This window comes from Panulirus ornatus, chromosome 17 (assembly GCF_036320965.1).
Source record: "Panulirus ornatus isolate Po-2019 chromosome 17, ASM3632096v1, whole genome shotgun sequence".
NCBI lineage: Eukaryota > Metazoa > Arthropoda > Malacostraca > Decapoda > Palinuridae > Panulirus > Panulirus ornatus.
Window position 1 is genome coordinate 46,033,766 of NC_092240.1, and position 22,287 is coordinate 46,056,052.

The 22,287-nt window shown below is 40.8% G+C and overlaps 1 protein-coding gene across 1 annotated transcript in view; it reads left to right on the forward strand.

Moving 5' to 3' along the window:
- Positions 1-22,287, forward strand: part of LOC139754434 (proteasome activator complex subunit 4-like) — a 576,322-nt gene that overhangs the window by 319,836 nt on the left and 234,199 nt on the right. Inside the window, exons 18-20 of the mRNA XM_071671710.1 lie at positions 9,554-9,743; positions 19,568-19,836; positions 20,268-20,331. Of these exons, the coding sequence (XP_071527811.1) occupies positions 9,554-9,743; positions 19,568-19,836; positions 20,268-20,331 (523 nt within the window). The remainder of the gene's footprint in view (positions 1-9,553; positions 9,744-19,567; positions 19,837-20,267; positions 20,332-22,287) is intronic.

A 22,287-nucleotide genomic window follows, 5' to 3' on the forward strand; every position in this document is an offset into this window, starting at 1 on the left:
TAACAGACTGCATTACTTGCCCTTCTTTCCAAAACTCTTGCATTCACCTCCCCAACAACACCATCCATAAAAAATTAAGCAACCATAGAGACATCACACACCCCAGCCGCAAACCTACATTCACTGAGAACCAACCGCTTTCCTCTCTTCCTACATGTACACATGCCTTACATCCTCGATAAAAACTTTTCACTGCTTCTAACAACTTTCCTCCCACACCATATATTCTTAATACCTTCCACAGAGAATCTCTATTAACTCCAGATCCATAAATGCTACATACAAATCCATTTGCTTTTGTAAGTATTTCTCAAATACATTCTTCAAAGCAAACACCTGATCCACACATCCTCTCCCACTTCTGAAATTACAGTGCTCTTCCCCAATCTGATGCTCTGTACATGCCTTCACCCTCTCAATCAATACCCTTCCATATAATTTCCCAGGAATACTCAACAAACTTATACCTCTGTTTTGAGCACCCACATTTATCCCCTTTGCCTTTGTACAGTGGTACTATGCAAGCATTCCACCAATCCTCAAGCACCTCACCATGAGTCATACATACATTAAATAACCTTACCAACCAGTCAACAATACAGTCACCCCCTTTTTTAATAAATGCCACTGCAATACCATCCAAACCCACTGCCTTGCCGGCTTTCATCTTCCACAAAGCTTTTGCTACTTCTCTGTTTACCAAATCATTCTCCCTAACCCTCTCACTTTGCACACCACTATGACCAAAATAATGTATATCTGCCACTCTACTATCAAACACATTCAACAAACCTTCAAAATACTCACTCCATCTCCTCACATCACCACTACTTGTTATCACCTCCCCATTAACCCCTTTACTGAAGTTCCCATTTGTTCCCTTGTCTTATGCACTTTATTTACCTCCTTCCAAAACATCTTTTTATTCTCCCCAAAATTCAATGATACTCTCTCACCCCAACTCTCATTTGCCCTCTTTTTCAACTTTTGCACCTTTCTCTTGACCTCCTGCCACTTTCTTTTATACATCTCCCAGTCATTTGCATTATGTCCCTGCAAAAATTGTCCAAATGCCTCTCTCATCTCTTCCACTAATAATCTTACTTTTTCATCCCACCACTCACTACCCTTTCTAATCTGCCCACCTCCCACACTTCTCCTGCCACAAGCATCTTTTGCACAAGCCATCACTACTTCCCTGAATACATCCCATTCCTCCCCCACTCCCCTTACCTTCTTTGTTCTCACCTTTTCCATTCTGTACTCAGTCTCTCCTGGTACTTCCTCACACAGATCTGCTTCCCAAGCTCACTTACTTTCACCACTCTCTTCACCCCAACAGTCTCTCTTCTTTTCTGAAAACCTCTACAAATCTTCACCTTCGCCTCCACAAGATAATGATCAGACATCCCTCCAGTTGCACCTCTCTGCATATTAACATCCAAAAGTCTCTCTTTCATGCTCCTATCAATTAACATGTAATCCAATAATGCTCTCTGGCCATCTCTCCTACTTACATACGTATACTTATGTATATACAACACTGAACGCCCCATGTACACTAATTATTCCCTCAATTGCCACATTACTTACCTTTGCATTCAAATCACCCATCACACTAACCCGGTCTTGTGCATGAAAACTACTAACACACTCGCTTAGCTGCTCCCAAAACACTTGCCTCTCATGATCCCATGGTGCATATGCACCAATAATCACCCATCTCTCTCCATCCACTTTCAGTTTTACCCATATCAATCTAGAGTTTACTTTCTTACACTTTATCACATACTCCCACCACTCCTGTTTCAGGAGTAGTGCTACTCCTTCCCTTGCTCTTGTCTTTTCACTAACCCCTGGCTTTACTCCCAAGACATTCCCAAACCACTTTTCCCCTTTTCCCTTGAGCTTTGTTTCACTCAGAGCCAAAACATCCAGGTTCCTTTCCTCAAACATACTACCTATCTCTCCTTTTTTCTCATCTTGGTTACATCCACACACATTTAGACACCCTAATCTGAGCCTTCGAGGAGGATGAGCACTCCCCGCATGACTCCTTCTTCTGTTTCTCTGTTTAGAAAGTTGGAGGGGAGGGTTTCTAGTCCCCCTCTCCCGTCCCCTTTAGTCGCCTTCTACGACCCCAGGGATACATATACATACACAGACATATACATATATATACATGTACATATTCATACATGCTACCTTCATCCCTTCCCTCCTCCACCCCCTACATGTGAAATGGCACCCCCTCCCCCCACATGCGTGCGAGGTAGCTCTAGGAAAAGACGACAAAGGCCACATTCATTCACACTCACTCTCTAGCTGTCATGTGTAATGCACCAAAACCACAGCTCCCTTTCCACATCCAGGCTCCACAAACTTTCCATGGTTTACCCTAGATGCTTCACATGCCCTGGCTCAATCCACTGACAGCATGTCTACCCCAGTATACCACATTGTTCCAATTCACTCTAGTCCTTGCACGCCTTTCACCCTCCTGTATGTTCAGGCCCCGATTGCTCAAAATTTTTTTCATTCCATCCTTCCACCTCCAATTTGGTCTCCCACTTCTCCTCATTCCCTCCACCTCCAACACATGTATCCTCTTTGTCAATCTTTCCTCACTCATTCTCTTCATGTGACCAAACCATTTCAATACACCCTCTTCTGCTCTCTCAACCGCACTCTTTTTATTACCACACATCTCTCTTACCCTTTCATTACTTACTCGATCAAACCTCCTCACACCATATATTGTCCTCAAACATCTCATTTCCAACATATCCACCCTCCTCCACACAACCTTATCTATAGTCTATGCCTCACAACCATGTAACATTGTTGGAACCACTATTCCTTCAAACATGCCCATTTTTGCTTTCCAAGATAATGTTCACACATTCTTCAACGCTCCCAGAACCTTCGCCGCCTCCCCCACCCTGTGCCTCACTTCCACTTCCATGGTTCCATATGCTGCCAAATCCACTCCCAGATATCTAAAACACTTTACTTCCTCCAGCTTTTCTCAATTCAAACTTGCCTCCCAGTTCACTTGTCTCTCATCCCTACTAAACCTAATAACCTTGCTCTTATTCACATTTACCCTCAGCTTTCTTCTTTCACACACTTTACCATACTCAATCACCAACTTCTGCAGTTTCTCACCTAAATCAGTCACCAGCTTTGTATCACCAGTGAACAAGCTACAAGTCAAGAATTGGAAGACAAAGCTAAAATTGTTCCTGTGATTAAAAGACATGAAAGTTAAAAAGACTGAAAAAAGTTCACATCGATGGGGTTTGAGCCCATTAGCATAAATTTAGCTTATCTTTTTACAGATTTATTATGAATTGGTGTATAGAGTACAAGAATTTTTGATATTCTTGGAATTGGTGTAAGTTCATTGCTTGTAATATGATTAGGTCAGCATGCATTACTTGTCCTATCAAAACAAACCTTTTGTCAGGCATCATATTCTCTACATTAAAACTTTAATAAAAAAATTATATAAAATAAAGTAATTAAGTTGAATAAGATTAAGAAATTTAGATAGGGAAAGTAGTGATGGTGATGGAAGAAAAGCAAATACATATATTATTGAAAAAATTGTACAGAGATGGTTAATAAGAATGGATTTTATTTATTTATTTATTTTTTGTTAAATACATCCTCACCCACTCCCCTCATCATTGCTCTCACCTTTTGCCCTTCTACACTCAATCTCTCCTGGTACTTCCTCACACAAGTCTCCTTTCCAAGCTCACTTACTCTCGCCACTCTCTTCGCCCCTACATTCTCTCTTTTGAAAACCTCTACAAATCTTCACCTTTGCCTCCACAAGATAGTGATCAGGCATCCCTCCAGCTGACCCTCTCAGCACATTAACATTCAAAAGTCTCTATTCCTCACCTATCAATTAATTCCTAATCCAATAGTGCCCTCTGACCATCTCTCCTACTCACGTACATATACTTATGTATATCTCTCTTTTTAAACCAGGTGTTCCCAGTTAACAGTCTTTTTTCAGGACACAAATCTACAAGCTCTTTACCATTTCCATTTACAACACTGAATACCCCATGTACACCAATTATACCCTCAACTGCCACATTACCCATCTTAACATTTAAATTTCCCATCACTATAACCCGGTCTCGTGCATCAAAGCTGGTAATACACTTTCAACTACTCCCACAACACTTGCCTTTCATGATCTATCTTCTCATGACCAGGTGCATAGGCACCAGTGATCACCCGCTCTCTCCATCCACTTTCAGTTTTACCCACACCAGTCTAGAATTTGCTTTCTTACTCTTATCACAACCTCCCACTACTGCTTCAGGAGTATTGCTACTCCATCCTTAGTTCTTGTCCTCTGACTTTACTTACAAGACTTTCCCAAACCATTCTTCCCCTTACCCTTGAGCTTCGTTTCACTCAAGAGCCAAAACATCCAGGTTCCTTTCCTCAAACATACTGCTTATCTCTCAACCTGTTACATCCAAGGTTACATCCACACACATGCAGACACCCCAATCTGAGCCTTTGAGCCCCCCTGCTCCCACCCCTTTAGTTGCCTTTTATGACACATGGGGAATATGTGGGAAGTATTCTTATTCCTTGTCCATGATGACAGTATGAAGTTGAAATCGCACTTTGGTAGGAATTCATACAATTTCATTTAATCTGTAATTTTTCTATACATGTGGCACGACATGTTTCGTGGAGACAGTTCATATCCTCAGGTGTCAGTACTTAACAAAGTGATTGAAATCCCATCACACTTGATTCCTACTGTACAACACCAGTCTTTCTAGAATATAAATTATTTTTTTTTTATTATACTTTGTCGCTGTCTCCCGCGTTTGCGAGGTAGCGCAAGGAAACAGATGAAAGAAATGGCCCAACCCCCCCCCCCATACACATGTATATACATACGACCACACACGCAAATATACATACCTACACAGCTTTCCATGGTTTACCCCAGACGCTTCACATGCCTTGATTCAATCCACTGACAGCACGTCAACCCCGGTATACCACATCGCTCCAATTCACTCTATTCCTTGCCCTCCTTTCACCCTCCTGCATGTTCAGGCCCCGATCACACAAAATCTTTTTCACTCCATCTTTCCACCTCCAATTTGGTCTCCCTCTTCTCCTCGTTCCCTCCACCTCCGACACATATATCCTCTTGGTCAATCTTTCCTCACTCATTCTCTCCATGTGCCCAAACCACTTCAAAACACCCTCTTCTGCTCTCTCAACCACGCTCTTTTTATTTCCACACATCTCTCTTACCCTTACGTTACTCACTCGATCAAACCACCTCACACCACACATTGTCCTCAAACATCTCATTTCCAGCACATCCATCCTCCTGCGCACAACTCTATCCATAGCCCACGCCTCGCAACCATACAACTTTGTTGGAACCACTATTCTTTCAAACATACCCATTTTTGCTTTCCGAGATAATGTTCTCGACTGCCACACATTCTTCAAGGCCCCCAGAATTTTCGCCCCCTCCCCCACCCTATGATCCACTTCCGCTTCCATGGTTCCATCCGCTGCCAGATCCACTCCCAGATATCTAAAACACTTCACTTCCTCCAGTTTTTCTCCATTCAAACTCACCTCCCAATTGACTTGACCCTCAACCCTACTGTACCTAATAACCTTGCTCTTATTCACATTTACTCTTAACTTTCTTCTTCCACACACTTTACCAAACTCAGTCACCAGTTTCTGCAGTTTCTCACATGAATCAGCCACCAGCACTGTATCATCAGCGAACAACAACTGACTCACTTCCCAAGCTCTCTCATCCCCAACAGACTTCATACTTGCCCCTCTTTCCAAAACTCTTGCATTTACCTCCCTAACAACCCCATCCATAAACAAATTAAACAACCATGGAGACATCACACACCCCTGCCGCAAACCTACATTCACTGAGAACCAATCACTTTCCTCTCTTCCTACACGTACACATGCCTTACATCCTCGATAAAAACTTTTCACTGCTTCTAACAACTTTCCTCCCACACCATATATTCTTAATACCTTCCACAGAGCATCTCTATCAACTCTATCATATGCCTTCTCCAGATCCATAAATGCTACATACAAATCCATTTGCTTTTCTAAGTATTTCTCACATACATTCTTCAAAGGAAACACCTGATCCACACATCCTGTACCACTTCTGAAACCACACTGCTCTTCCCCAATCTGATGCTCTGTACATGCCTTCACCCTCTCAATCAATACCCTCCCATATAATTTACCAGGAATACTCAACAAACTTATACCTCTGTTATTTGAGCACTCACTCTTATAAATATGTTCACTATTTTGCAGGTGAGTGAGGTAGCATTCAGGACAAGTTTTTTTTCATGTATGGGAATAGGAGAGAAAGAAATCTGCCCACACATTCTGCACATGTTGTAGAAGGCAATCAAGTGGGGCAAGGAGTTGTTGGGTGGAGTCCCCTCCCTTATTGTATTTCATTTTCTATAAGGTGGACCAGAACGATCCGAGCGAGGAGTGCTTATCCTCCTCAAAGGTTTAGTCTGGGGTGTGTTAATCTTTGTGGACATGATAAAGATGAGAAGAAAGGAGAGATAAGTAGCATTTTTGAAGAAAGAAGCCTGGGCATTCTAGCTCAGAATCAAATAAAGCTCAAAGGTAAAGGGGAAGAATGGTTTGGGAGTGTATTTGGGGTAAAATCAGGGGTTACTGGGAGGGCAAGACCTAAGGAAAGGGCAGCACTACTGCTGAAGTAGTTATGGGAATGTGAAAGAATGTAAGGTATTGAATGTGTTCCTGAGGACATTCTTTGCGTGCAGCCCAGAATTCATGGATGAAAACATTTAACAGAGTTAACCTCAAGCCTCCCCATGGCTTCAAGAATATTATAGTTTTGCCATTTTCAATCATTTTACTTTCATTCTCTTTCTGTAAAAGCCTTTGATGTGAATGAACCCTTCAGCAATAATCTAATAAAAAATCCACTTGAAAATTGTTTGGGCTCTGTTTACAGAATACCTTGGAAAAGCTGTAATATATATTACAGTGGACAGACTGGTTAGAATCATCTTGTTAGACTCAAGTATCATAGATATTGTATAAAAACTGGACAGGTTTTCAATGCCATGTCTATTCATGTAAGAAATAATGGCCACTGTATTGATTGGACCAGTGTTACCTCTGCTGACACATGTAACTTTTTGATCAAGGGAAATGTCATTCTCTTCTTGAGCACACAAAGTATTGTAATGTGAATATTAGTGAAGGTTTGTATAAACTGGATAGCTTTGTCTAGGGCAAAATGTATAAGCAGGTTAATCTGTCTTGACTGTGTATTGAAATTCTATGACTGATGCAGTGCCAGATCTAATTACCAGAAGCTACACCCATGTGAACAGAAGCAGTACATTTCCTCTTCCCATATATGTATGTTAACTGCCTCAATGCACTTGTTGCTCGTCATATTTTGTTTTTCTTATGCTTATCAGATATTACTTATACACATCAATGTGATTTATATGCAGTACATAAACGTACACATAGGTATTACCAGACTGCTTACATGAGGTTGACCTGCTGGTGAAAAGTCACCTTCAGTGAGGTTTTATCATCATCATTGGACAAAAGGAGTATAATCTTGTCCAGAGACTTTTCATCCATAGTCTGTCTACCTATTCTACCTGTCTATCTATCTATCTATATCTCTAACTCAAGTTCCCTTCAGGAACTCCTTCAAGGGGGTGGCCACAGCAAAAAGACTGTAACTGGTGAACTCCAGTACCACTTCTTAGCCTGTAGTGTCTCGCCATTACCAAGCCACTGGCAGAGGGGCAACACTCATGCGGTGTTTGCAGAGGCTCCCACCTATGTTTCTATTGACTGCTTCTACCAAATGTGTCCACCTAATGTTCCTATTTAATGTTTCAACCTCCTACTACTATGCAGTGTTCCTACTTACTACTTCTACCTACTGTTTCTACCTGATGCTCCTGTCTAATGTTCCTACCTACTACTATCTGTTGTTCTTGCCATTTCACCAAAAGGCAGGGTTAGTGCACAGCTCTCACCACAGGGAAGTCTAAAGTTATGAAGAATGAGTTGTTTGAGTTAGATGTTGTCAAGTATTATGTTTCTTGTGTCCGTGAATGAAAATCCATCATTTCTTTGTTATTGATTTCAGCAGAGTCTTGAAGTTGGAGGAGTACTATAAGGGGCTCTGATGTCATGACATTAATAAACCTAAAATGCGAGTTCTGACATCAAGGGAGTCTACATTTCCCTGCTACTGAAGGTAGTGGAGTGCCTTGGATTGCAGGAACCTTTAGAAGGGTCCTTGTAGAACTAGGATTCTTTCTTTGGAATTGGTCCTGGGATGATAGATGGATAAATTAAGATGTTCACATAAGTTGCTGGATTTTGCCTGCTAAAGGTTACATTGTGAGCAAGAAGTTGCATTTGATGAGTCTTTATTGTTCTCAGTTGGTTGAAAGAAATGCATTCTCATCAAGAACTTTCTCCAAAAAACCCCCATCATTTCTCCTCTTATGTAGAGTGCAACCATGAAGTTGTAGGAGGCCCATGAAAAGGCTCATAGGGTTTTATAATGAAAATTGTAAATCTACAAACCCTCTGTGGCATATGAAGTGGTCATGGTAAGAGTAGAACAGTCACTTAAGCTTGGCTGTGGATGGTAGGATCTAGTTTTAGTGTGTTAAACATAACAGCTAGAAAGTGGGCATGTGCAAATGAGGCCATTGTGTGTCTGTTCCTGATGCTACCTTGCTGAGGCAGGAGAAGCATATCTGGGAATGGACACAGCACCAAATAGAACACTGGAAACATATACATATATAAAGATACATGTGTATATATTTTGGATGACAGAGTGACCGTACATATAATGAGTATTGATTTGTTTGTGACTGCATACTCAATTTGTGGCCCAAAGAAAGAAGGATAGGGGAGTCATTTGCATACATATGTGTGCTCCCTGGTTTGCTTGTGATATTTTGTTATCTCATGTGGGGAGATGGTCCAAGTTACCTCTCTTTTGGGATGTTAAAGATGGTATTGGATATGAGCTATATGCCAGGGAATGAAAAAGCCTTGCATGCCAAAGTACTTTTATAGAGGAATTGATATTGATGCAACTAGGCCACCCTTATTTTCTCTTTATTTGTAATGATGTTCTCTGTGCATGACTCATACTGGTTTCATTGTCATTTAAGCCTCCTCAAATTGAAATAAATGTTAACTACATAGGTAAGTGTGCTTATGGTATTGTTCATTTTTTTGTTTTGTGCTGATCATGTTATCCTATCAAGTCAAAAGTCCTTTTTGACCATATATACATGTGTGAGGGTCTGTGTATCGGACAAGTCTCATCATAGAAGAAATAAACCTCAAATAAGTGTTTGTAAAAGACATGATGCTTAGAGGAATAAGCCTTTTTCTGTATACTGAATTTTCACTGTAGTCAGCTGTAAACTATTATTGTAATTTTCTTCTTTTGTAGGGTTGATATGGCTGTAAAGAAAGATGCTTACCAGTTCATCATTAGAAAACGAAACTTGTGTGTAACTCTCGACTCTGAACACTTCCCCTCAAATGTTCGCAAAGCTGCAGCTGATGTCATTCTGGAATTAGTGGACAGATTGCTGTCTATGGGATCTGATGACACAAAATCTCTGTGTCGAGCTATTAATGTTAGTATCTTTGTTATTTCACAGATTTATGGTTCAGATTACAAGTTACATTCTCCCAAGTACATCTCAAATATATTTCACAGATTTACAGTTCAATTTACAAGTCACATTGTCTCAAGCACAGTAAATCCTCAGCAGTTTGGTCTCCCACCAGTTTAGTTCTTAGCTACTTTGAACATGAGCATTTAAACATTCATGCTTACAAGGACCAAATTAGCACAGAGTTTAAATGTCAACAAGTTATGCAGCCTTAATTCCATCACTCAGGCAGGTAAGCATTGTATTGGATGTATGGTTTCAGTAATGCTGGAGAGGGGGTGTCTGATTCAGTCACTTGTAGGTAGACAAATGAAGTGAGAAAGAGAGTACCTACATACCTATTTGAATCTACGATGATTATCTGTCTTCATGGCAGGCTAGCAAATGGTTTGTACTGCTTCTCTCAGTTGTTGGATAATGCTGTTTCTCTATACTGCCACTCATCTACTCGCCATGTGTTTTGCTTTTTGTATAATGATGGCTACTTGTTTGGCTTAGTTTATTTAAGGTTCATCTGGTGTTGTGTTCAACCATATGTCTCATATTCTTCTGAATGTATGTGTAGTCTTTCCATGTGTCTTAGTTCCCTTGGTAATTTTTGTCTGGTACCTTTTAGGATGAAGTGAATAAGATTTTGAGTGCTTGGGGCCTCAGTGTGCAGTAGGGTTAAGGCCTGCACAGGATGAAGTGAACTGATGTGGTATAAAGGAGACATTGTGGTGACAGCAGACTGAATTATGGCATATGAAGCATCTGGAGGAGCAGACTGAATTACGGCATATGAAGCATCTGGAGGAAAACATGGAAAAGTTGTAGGGCCTGGTTTTGGATAGGTGGCTATGTTTTCATTGCATTAGAAATGACAGCTGGAGAATGGATTTGAGTGAATTAGGCCTTTTCTTTGTTTGTTCCTGGAACTACCTTTTTAACACTCCCCTTTTTCCTTGTTCCCTCCACTTTCATCATGTAAACCTTAGTCAGCATCTCCACACTGATCCTTTCCATATTTCCAAGCTGTTTCAGCATACTCTTTTCAGCCCTCTCATACATATTCCTCTTACCGCCACATCTCTCTCTTACCCTACCATTTCTTTTTCAACCTCCTCACATAACATGTTGTCCTCACACATTTAATTTCCAACATATTCACCCCATTTTGTACTTTTTTTATTTAGGGATAATGCATCGCCTTCATACAAAACTGTTATGGATACTTTACCCTCAGACATATACATCTTTGCTCTCATAGACAGTGACTTGTCTTTTCTAACACTCGTCAGTTTACCTAGTACTGTTGCCCCTCACCTTTTTGTTGCTAACTTCATTTTCCAGTGTTCTATTTGGTGCTGTGTCCATTCCCGGATATGCTTCCTCAATATTTTAATCACTAAAACTCAGACTAACCAGTCTCTCTCCTCTGCAGAACTTAATATCCTTGCTCTTATTCACATTTACTCTCACTTTCTCTTCACACACACACTCTGCAATTCAAAAAATGCTTCTACAGTTTCTCACTCTCATTATACCACAGCATCCTTCTATCAGCAAACAGTAGTTGACTAACCTACCAGGTCCCCCAACTTCCAGTAAACCAGACCTGCCACTCTTTCCAAGACCCGTGCATTCACCTCCTTTATCACCCAACCCATAAACAGATTAGATAGTCATAGTGGCATCACACACCACTGTCACAGCCCCCCCTTCACCTGTACTTGCACTTGAACACATGCCTTATATTCTCTTGATAAAAACTCCTTATTGCCTCAAGTTGCTTTCTTCCCACCATTATTTTATGTTGCAGGCTCCAGACATGGACAAAAGTCCACATCAAGGCCAGGCCTTAATTGAAATATTGTCAGTTTTTTAAGAAAAGTAGTATTACAATTTTTACTTTGTCAAAGGCTTTTGTAAGATCTAGTAAAACTGTCCATTCTCTTTCCTCTCATTTTAGCTTCATACATGTAACTATGGTGAAGTAGTAGTTGTATTTGCATACATTTATCTGTTACAGATCCATGATGGCCTCCATGTATGAATTAGTTGTTAATAAGATATTCCATTATATGTTTGTCATTCAAATGATTTAGTTGTATTCATTGTTAGGCTGAGTGGTCTATATTGTTTTGGTTGCAGCTTGGATACCCCTTTGTGCACGTTTTTGTGTTATGTATGCCATCTTGTATATATCTGCTATGTTAGGTCTGTTTGTGCAGCTTAGTGAGAGGTTTCAATGTTATCTTCATCTCTTTAAGAACTGTTCGTGGAATTTCATCAATCCCTGGTCTGTTGCTTAATTTTTGTCTCTCTCTGATAAATTTATGTTAAGAAATATATTAAGAAATATATATTCTGACTTGGTTAAGTAATGCTTAGCATATTTTGGGTTCATTTACATAACTGGCACCTTCTTTTTTCTTGGTACATATTTGTAAGTACAATAAGACATTTGGATTTAGATTCATGCTTTGAATTACTTTGTCTTTTACTATTCATTGCTTTCATCTCTGTGACTGCATTATTTCTCCAACTTTTTTTTTTTTTTATCTATTCTAATTGATCCTTTTTTATTTGATTTTTGCACATCTTTGTTATTTTTCCATTCTCTGGCTGTCTTGTAATGCACCAGAACCACAGCTACCTATCCACTTCTAAGCCCCACAGACATTTCCATGGTTTACCTTGATCACTTCAAATACCCAGGTTCAGTCATTGACAGCATGTGAACTCCTTTATACCACATGATTCAAATTCACTCTGTCTCATGGATGCTTTTTGCCCTCTTGCATGTCAAGTCCTTGATTCTCCAAAACCCTTTTCATCTTTAATATGGTTTCCCTCCTCTTAACCCCATCTATAAACAAATTAAACAACCATGGGGACATCATACACCCCTGCTACAGACTGACATTCACTGGAAACCAATCACTCTCCTCTCTTCCTATTTGTACACATGCTTTACATCCTTAGGAAAAACTTTTCACTGCTTCTAGCAGCTTACCTCCCACACCATATACTCTTAAGGCATTCCACAAAGCATCTCTATCAACCCTATCATAGGTTAGGGAGTTAATGTTGGAGATATGAGTGCCTGGGAAGTGAGTGAGTTACTGTTCACCGATGATACAGCTCTAGTGGCTGATTCAAGTGAGAAACTGCAGAAGTTGATAACTGCATATAGAAAAGTGTGTGAAAGGAGAAAGTTGAGAGTAAATGTGAATAAGAGAAAGGTTATTAGGTTTCAGTAGGGTTGAGGGATGTAAGTTTGAATGTAGAAAAATTGGAGGAAGTGAAGTGTATTAGATAACTGGGAGTGGACTTAGCAACAAATGAAACCATGGAAGCTGAAGTGTCACAGGGTGGGGGAGGGGTCGAAGGTTCTGGGAGTGATGAAGAATGTGTGGAAGGAGAGAACATTATCCCTGAGAGCAAAAATGGGTATGTTTGAAGGAATAGTAGTTCCAACAATGTTATATGATTGTGAGATATGGGCTTTAGATAGGGTTGTATGGAGGAGGGTGGATGTGTTGGAAATGAAATGCTTGAGGACATTATGTGGTGTGAGGTGGTTTGATCGAGTAAGTAATGAAAGGATAAGAGATATATGTGGAAATAAAGAGTGTGGTCGAGAGAGCCGAAGAGGATGTGTTGAAATGGTTTGGACATATGGAGCGAATGAATGAGGAAAGATTGACAAAGAGGATATATGTGTCACAGGTGGAAGAAACAAGAAGCAGGAGACCAAAGTGGAGGTAGAAGGATGGAGTGAGAAGATTTTGAGTGATCGGGGCCTGAACATACAGAATGGTGGGGGCATGCAAGTAATAGAGTGAATTGGAACGATGTGGTATACCAGGGTCAACATGCTTCTGTGGACTGAACTAGGCCATGTGAAACATCTGGGGTAAATCATGGAAAGGTCTGTGGGGCCTGGGTGTGGAAAGGGAGCTGTGGTTTCAGTGCATTATACAAGACAGCAAGAGACTGAATGTGAACAAATCTGGCCTTTTTTTGTCAGTTTTCCTGGTGTTCCCTTGCTGAAGCAGGGAGTAGTGATGCTGTTTCCTGTGGGCCAGGTTAGTACTAGGAATGGAAGAAGACAAGCAAGTATGAATATGTACATGTTTATATATGTCTGTGTATGTGTGTGTATATATATATATTTTTTTTTTCTTTCTTTTTTTGCTTTCTCCCGCGTTTGCGAGGTAGCGCAAGGAAACAGACGAAAGAAATGGCCCAACCCACCCCCATACACATGTATATACATACGTCCACACACGCAAATATACATACCTACACAGCTTTCCATGGTTTACCCCAGACGCTTCACATGCCCTGATTCAATCCACTGACAGCACGTCAACCCCGGTATACCACATCAATCCAATTCACTCTATTCCTTGCCCTCCTTTCACCCTCCTGCATGTTCAGGCCCCAATCACACAAAATCTTTTTCACTCCATCTTTCCACCTCCAATTTGGTCTCCCACTTCTCCTCGTTCCCTCCACCTCCGACACATATATCCTCTTGGTCAATCTTTCCTCACTCATTCTCTCCATGTGCCCAAACCATTTCAAAATACCCTCTTCTGCTCTCTCAACCACGCTCTTTTTATTTCCACACATCTCTCTTACCCTTACGTTACTTACTCGATCATACCACCTCACACCACACATTGTCCTCAAACATCTCATTTCCAGCACATCCACCCTCCTGCGCACAACTCTATCCATAGCCCACGCCTCGCAACCATACAACATTGTTGGAACCACTATTCTTTCAAACATACCCATTTTTGCTTTCCGAGATAATGTTCTCGACTTCCACACATTCTTCAAGGCTCCCAGGATTTTCGCCCCCTCCCCCACCCTATCATTCACTTCCGCTTCCATGGTTCCATCCGCTGCCTGATCCACTCCCACATATCTAAAACACTTTACTTCCTCCAGTTTTTCTCCATTCAAACTAACCTCCCAATTGACTTGACCCTCAACCCTACTGTACCTAATAACCTTGCTCTTATTCACATTTACTCTTAACTTTCTTCTTTCACACACTTTGCCAAACTCAGTCACCAGCTTCTGCAGTTTCTCACATGAATCAGCCACCAGCGTTGTATCATCAGCGAACAACAACTGACTCGCCTCCCAAGCTCTCCCATCCACAACAGACTTCATACTTGCCCCTCTTTCCAAAACTCTTGCATTCACCTCCCTAACAACCTCATCCATAAACAAATTAAACAACCATGGAGACGTCACACACCCCTGCCGCAAACATACATTCACTGAGAACCAATCACTTTCCTCTCTTCCTACACATACACATGCCTTACATCCTCGATAAAAACTTTTCACTGCTTCTAACAACTTGCCTCCCACACCATATATTCTTGATACCTTCCACAGAGCATCTCTATCAACTCTATCATATGCCTTCTCCAGATCCATAAATGCTACATACAAATCCATTTGCTTTTCTAAGTATTTCTCACATAAATTCTTCAAAGCAAACACCTGATCCACACATCCTCTACCACTTCTGAAACCACACTGCTCTTCCCCAATCTGATACTCTGTACATGCCATCACCCTCTCAATCAATACCCTCCCATATAATTTACCAGAAATACTCAATAAACTTATACCTCTGTAATTTGAGCACTCACTCTTATATATATATATATATATATATATATATTATTTTTTTATTATTATACTTTGTCGCTGTCTCCCGCGATGCGAGGTAGCGCAAGGAAACAGACGAAAGAAATGGCCCAACCCCCCCCATACACATGTATATACATACGTCCACACACGCAAATATACATACCTACACAGCTTTCCATGGTTTACCCCAGACGCTTCACATGCCTTGATTCAATCCACTGACAGCACGTCAACCCCAGTATACCACATCGCTCCAATTCACTCTATTCCTTGCCCTCCTTTCACCCTCCTGCATGTTCAGGCCCCGATCACACAAAATCTTTTTCACTCCATCTTTCCACCTCCAATTTGGTCTCCCTCTTCTCCTCGTTCCCTCCACCTCCGACACATATATCCTCTTGGTCAATCTTTCCTCACTCATTCTCTCCATGTGCCCACACCACTTCAAAACACCCTCTTCTGCTCTCTCAACCACGCTCTTTTTATTTCCACACATCTCTCTTACCCTTACGTTACTCACTCGATCACACCACCTCACACCACACATTGTCCTCAAACATCTCATTTCCAGCACATCCATCCTCCTGCGCACAACTCTATCCATAGCCCACGCCTCGCAACCATACAACATTGTTGGAACCACTATTCCTTCAAACATACCCATTTTTGCTTTCCGAGATAATGTTCTCGACTTCCCCACATTCTTCAAGGCCCCCAGAATTTTCGCCCCCTCCCCCACCCTATGATCCACTTCCGCTTCCATGGTTCCATCCGCTGCCAGATCCACTCCCAGATATCTAAAACACTTCACTTCCTCCAGTTTTTCTCCATTCAAACTCACCTCCCAATTGACTTGACCCTCAACCCTACTGTACCTAATAACCTTGCTCTTATTCACATTTACTCTTAACTTTCTTCTTCCACACACTTTACCAAACTCAGTCACCAGCTTCTGCAGTTTCTCACATGAATCAGCCACCAGCGCTGTATCATCAGCGAACAACAACTGACTCACTTCCCAAGCTCTCTCATCCCCAACAGACTTCATACTTGCCCCTCTTTCCAAAACTCTTGCATTTACCTCCCTAACAACCCCATCCATAAACAAATTAAACAACCATGGAGACATCACACACCCCTGCCGCAAACCTACATTCACTGAGAACCAATCACTTTCCTCTCTTCCTACACGTACACATGCCTTACATCCTCGATAAAAACTTTTCACTGCTTCTAACAACTTTCATCCCACACCATATATTCTTAATACCTTCCACAGAGCATCTCTATCAACTCTATATATATATATATATATATATATATATATATATATATATATATATATATATATATATCCCTGGGGATACGGGAGAAAGAATACTTCCCACGTATTCCCTGCGTGTCGTAGAAGGCGACTAAAAGGGGAGGGAGTGGGTGGCTGGAAATCCTCCCCTCTCGTTTTTTTTTTAATTTTCCAAAAGAAGGAACAGAGAACGGGGCCAGGTGAGGATATTCCCTCTAAGGCCCAGTCCTCTGTTCATAGCGCTACCTCGCTAATGCGGGAAATGGCGAATAGTACGAAAAAAAAAAATATATATATATATATATATATATAAATATTTATGCACTACCTCGCTAATGCGAGAGACAGTGACACAGTATGATAAATAAATAGAAAAAAAAACATTTCTATCTCGGAAAGCAAAAATGGGTATCTTTGAAGGAGTAGTGGTTCCAACAATGTTGTATGGTTGCAAGGCGTGGGCTATGGATAGAGTTGTGCGCAGGAGGGTGGATGTGCTGGAAATGAGATGTTTGAGGACAATGTGTGGTATGAGGTGGTTTGATCGAGTAAGTAATGTAAGGGTTAGAGAGATGTGTAGAAATAAAAAGAGTGTGGTTGAGAGAGCAGAAGAGGGTGTTTTGAAATGGTTTGGGCACATGGAGAGAATGAGTGAGGAAAGATTGACCAAGAGGATATATGTGTTGGAGGTGGAGGGAACGAGGAGAAGTGGGAGACCAAATTGGAGGTGGAAAGATGGAGTGAAAAAGATTTTGTGTGATCGGGGCCTGAACATGCAGGAGGGTGAAAGGCGGGCAAGGAATACTTTGAATTGGATCGACGTGGTATACCGGGGTTGACGTGCTGTCAGTGGATTGAATCAGGGCATGTGAAGCATCTGGGGTAAACCATGGAAAGTTGTGTGGGGCCTGGATGTGGAAAGGGAGCTGTGGTTTCGGGCATTATTGCATGACAGCTAGAGACTGAGTGTGAACGAATGGGGCCTTTGTTGTCTTTTCCTAGCACTACCTCGCACACATGAGGGGGGAGGGGGATGATATTCCATGTGTGGCGAGGTGGCGATGGGAATGACTAAAGGCAGACAGTGTGAATTGTGTGCATGGGTATATATGTATGTGTCTGTGTGTGTATATATATGTGTACATTGAGATGTATGGATATGTATATTTGCGTGTGTGGACGTGTATGTATATGCATGTGTATGGGGGTGGGTTGGGCCATTTCTTTCGTCTGTTTCCTTGCGCTACCTGGCAAACGCGGGAGACAGTGACAAAGCAAAAAAAAAAAAAATTTGTCTTTATACATTTGTATTTATCTGTTTGTATATGAGTGGATGGGTCTTTCTTTGTGTGTTTCCTGGCACTACCTTGCTAATGCAAGGAACAGCGATCAAGTATAATGGATAGAATGTGAATGAATGTTTTATGTAATTGTTAGAGGCCTGCTCTGCGGCAGGACCAGGGTTTAATTCCGCTGCATCCAAAGTTAATTTATTTATTTCTTTAATCTGTGTGTTCAGTACATGTTTAGGATATATAAGATTTACTGTAGTGCTAGGGTATTGATTTAATGCTACCTCTGACTTGTGTGTGTGGGGCTTTCCTCACCCTATTAGGTCATGAGATGTGACAAGAAATCTCATGGACATATTTGTTAGTCTGAGATGAAAAGCTTTCTTGGTAAATTTCAGACATGTTGCTTGTAATCTTCATCACAGGAGCCAGAATTTTAGATTCATGTTTACAGAAAAGAGAAATTTTCTTACCACACTGGCAAAGATTGAGAGGGAATACCAAATGATGATGTACGTTCTTTGAAGAAAGTTGTCATCTTGTAGGTTGTCTTTTGTTGCTTATTATGTTAGAATAGTCCATTTTTTTCTTATGATTGGTTCTTGCAGTACATATTTATGGTTTTCTTAAATGGAAGTCATATAGTTTTGGTATTATGCTTGACCCATCTGCTTGTTGGATGATTTTACTAAGTATGCATACTTATGAAGACATTAATTGTGTGTGTCCTTCTTGAAAGGGGTTTCCATGCAGTGTACAAAATCCAGCTTGGCTTTGACATTCATGGTGAGAGAACTTTTTGTAGTGTCATCATGTGGGTCCCCAACATGAAATGTGTCGTTGAGATGGCATGACTTGGACCAGTGAGAATCTTTTGCAGGCAATTCAGGTTCCTCAGTCAGTTTAGTAATTTCTTCCAGACACTTCCCTTTTTTGTATTCTACTCCTAAGCCTGGTTAGTGGCATTTGCAGAGAACACAAGTAGATTTCTTGATTATGAACAATTGACCTAATTATCCCTACTTATATTAAGATTTGGTCAGATTTTAGGAGGATTAGTGAGAAGTGGAACTAAAATGCTATCCTCACAATATTTATTTTCATACCAAACATGAGTATGTTTATAACAGTTTGAAATTTGACCTCTGTTGACCTACATGTTGACTTTCTTTTACCCTTCAAATTGATAAGTTGTTTGTATTACTTCTGCATTCATATTCCTTGTGTCCAAGTTAATAGAATCATGCTGCTTCATCATTTTTCACAAGTTCAGTAACAGACTTTGGTGTCCTCATCCTTACTACCATAATATGGCATTGTACATTAGGTTATAGAAACTGCAAAAATAGAGTTAAGATACAGGTGCCTGGTAGTTATGAAGGGAGAAAAAAGACTTAGGTGCAAGAATAGGTTACAAGTGTACTTATGTAAGGTTTTAGAATAATCAAATTATCTAAATGAGAAGACATTTTTCAGTGAATGCCTTAAGAAAATTGTGTGATGAATTTCATGATTATTTCCAGATATTCCATGGACTGATATTTTTCCATGGTATCTCTAAAGACGACTTTGATGCAAGGTGGAAGAGCTTCCAGTTCATCAAGGATGCACTGGCTAATAAGTTAGCCCGAAACAAGCAGCACATACGATCCCTTCTTGTGGAACGTGCAGTTCTACATCAAGAGAATCGGATGCTGGAAAACAGTGTGTTGCACCTGACAGCCACCCATAATACCATTATGAGTAGGCTTCTACGCCTCTCTGTTAGTCAGTACAGTGAAGTAAGTGATATGCTTATATAATGTTTCTCCATTATGTATTGCATTTTGCCTGTTCTATCCACCCAGTAGAGTGAGCAGATTGTGAGTGTTCTTAGTGATCTATAACACACAGGAAGACTAGCTAACACGGAAAAATAGCAGCAATTTCCAATTAGTGATTTTCATGCCTCAGATAGTAATGGCTCTTAGAAATGAGTGAAATAAGATCTTCTTTTGAACTAAAATCAGTTTTAGTTCTTGCATGAGAGTAATTTGTAGCTTAAGTAAGTGGTATGTTGAAAATTAGGGAGTTCTTCAGGGTTTTCAGAATTCACCATGTATACTCATTGTTGTTATGGATCAGAGAATAACATATGATGAAAGTAGGATGAGGTCATTATTGGTAACAGGAAAAAGTGGAATAGAATGGTTGCTTCTATTGTTATCATATGTGGTTCATTAGAGTAACAGAAGCTAAGGGAGTGGATGAGGAATGGGAGGTATTTTGGGAAGCATTGCTGGCATATGTGAGTGAACTATGTGGTGTGTGGAAGGTGGTGGTGAGCAGGTGGTGAATGGTAGTAAGTGGTAGAATGACAAAGTAAAGGTGCTAATACTTTTTGGGAAGTAGTTAAAATGATTGGGAGATGTACAAAAGAAAGCACGATGAGGTCAAGAGGAAGGTGCATGGGTTGAAAAAGAGGCCAAATGAGAGTTGGGTTGAGTAAACCTCAGGGGGAATAAAGTGTTTTGGAAGGAGATTAATATATTGAGAAAAAACAGTTGAACAAATGGGAATGTCAGTGCAGTGATTAATGGAGAAGTGGTAACAGGTACTTATAAGGTAAGGAGGAGATGGAGTGAATATTTTGTTGGGTTTCATGATTGGGTGGCATATGTAATAGGTTGTTTGGGTCAAGGAGGTATTTGAAGTTAGAGGGTCATGGAAAGTCGCTTGATGAGAGAAGAGGTGGTGAAAGCCTTGCATAAGATGGAATGTGGCAAGTTGGCCTTGAGTTCATGGTTTAGGTTGATTGTATAAAGGCAACTTGGACAAAGGTGAGTGTTTGAACTACAGAGGTATAAGTTCTTTGAGGATATCTGGTAAGTGTATGGGGGTGTGATGATTAGGAAGGTGATAGCATGTACAGAGCTTCAGATTGGAGAGGAACAACATGGTTTCAGTAGTGGCAGAGGATGTGTGGATCAGGTGTTTGCCGTACAGAATGTATATTAGAAATATTCAGAAAAACAAGATGATTTGTATGTGACATTTTTTGATCTGGAGAAAGCATAAGATAGGTTTAATGAAGATGCCTCTTGGAAAGTGTTATGAATATATGGTGTAGGAGAAAAGCTGCTAGAAGCAGTAAGAATGTAAGGTGTGTGTGTGTGTGTGTGTGTGTGTGTGTGAGCATAAAAAGGGAGGGGAGTGAGTGGTTGTAGGTGGAGATTAGTCTGTAGCAAGGATGTGGAATTACACCATGGCTGTTTAATTTGCTTATAGATTCAGTGATGAGGGAGGTTAATGCAAGGATCCAGGAGAGAGGGGTAAGTATGCAGTCTGTAGGGAATGAGGGGGCCTGAGAAGCAAGTCAGTCATTGTTTGCTGATGAAACAGTACTGGTGGCAGATTTGAGTGAGAAGCTGCAGAAGTTGGTTTCTTAATTTGAGAAAGTATGCAAATGGAGGAAGTTGAAAGTACATGTGAATAAAAGCTAGTTTATTAGGTTTAGTAGGGTATATGAACAATTTGGTTTGAGTGTGACTTTGAATAGAGGAAATTTGGAGGAAGTGAATTGCTTTAGATACCTGGGAGTGAACATGGCAGTGAATAGAAGCATGGAAGTGAGTCATCAGGTGGGTGAGAGGGCTAAGGTTCGAGGAGAATTGAGGAATGTGTAGAAAGAGAGGACAAAAATGGGCATGTTTGAAGGTATAGTAGTCCAGTGATATTGTATGGATGTAAGGCTTTGGCTTTAGACGAGGATATGTGAAGGAGGGTGGATGTGTTGGAAGTGAAATGTTTGAGGACATTATGTGGTGAGAGGTGGTTTGAGTGTGTAAATATTGTAGGTTAAGAGAGACTTGTGGCAACAAGACGAGTATGGTTGAAAGAGATGAAGAAGTTGTGCAGAAATGGTTTTGACCCAGGAGAGAATGAGTAAGGAGAGGGTGACAAAGAGGATGTATGTGTCAGAAGTGAAGGTGAGAAAGAAAAGTGGCAGGAGGAGGGGGGAGGGGCATATTGGAGATGGAAGGATGATGGGAAAACGATTCTGAGTGCTCAGAGTCTAAACAAGCAAGAGTAAGAATGGCATGCTTGGGATGAAGTGAATTGGAATGATGTGGTATTTGAGGGATGACATATTATCATTGGACTGAACTAAGGCTTTTGAAGCAGTCAGGAGAAACCACTGAAAGGCCTATGGGGCCTAGTTGTGGATAGGGGACTGTGGTTGGGGCATTGCATATGACAGCAA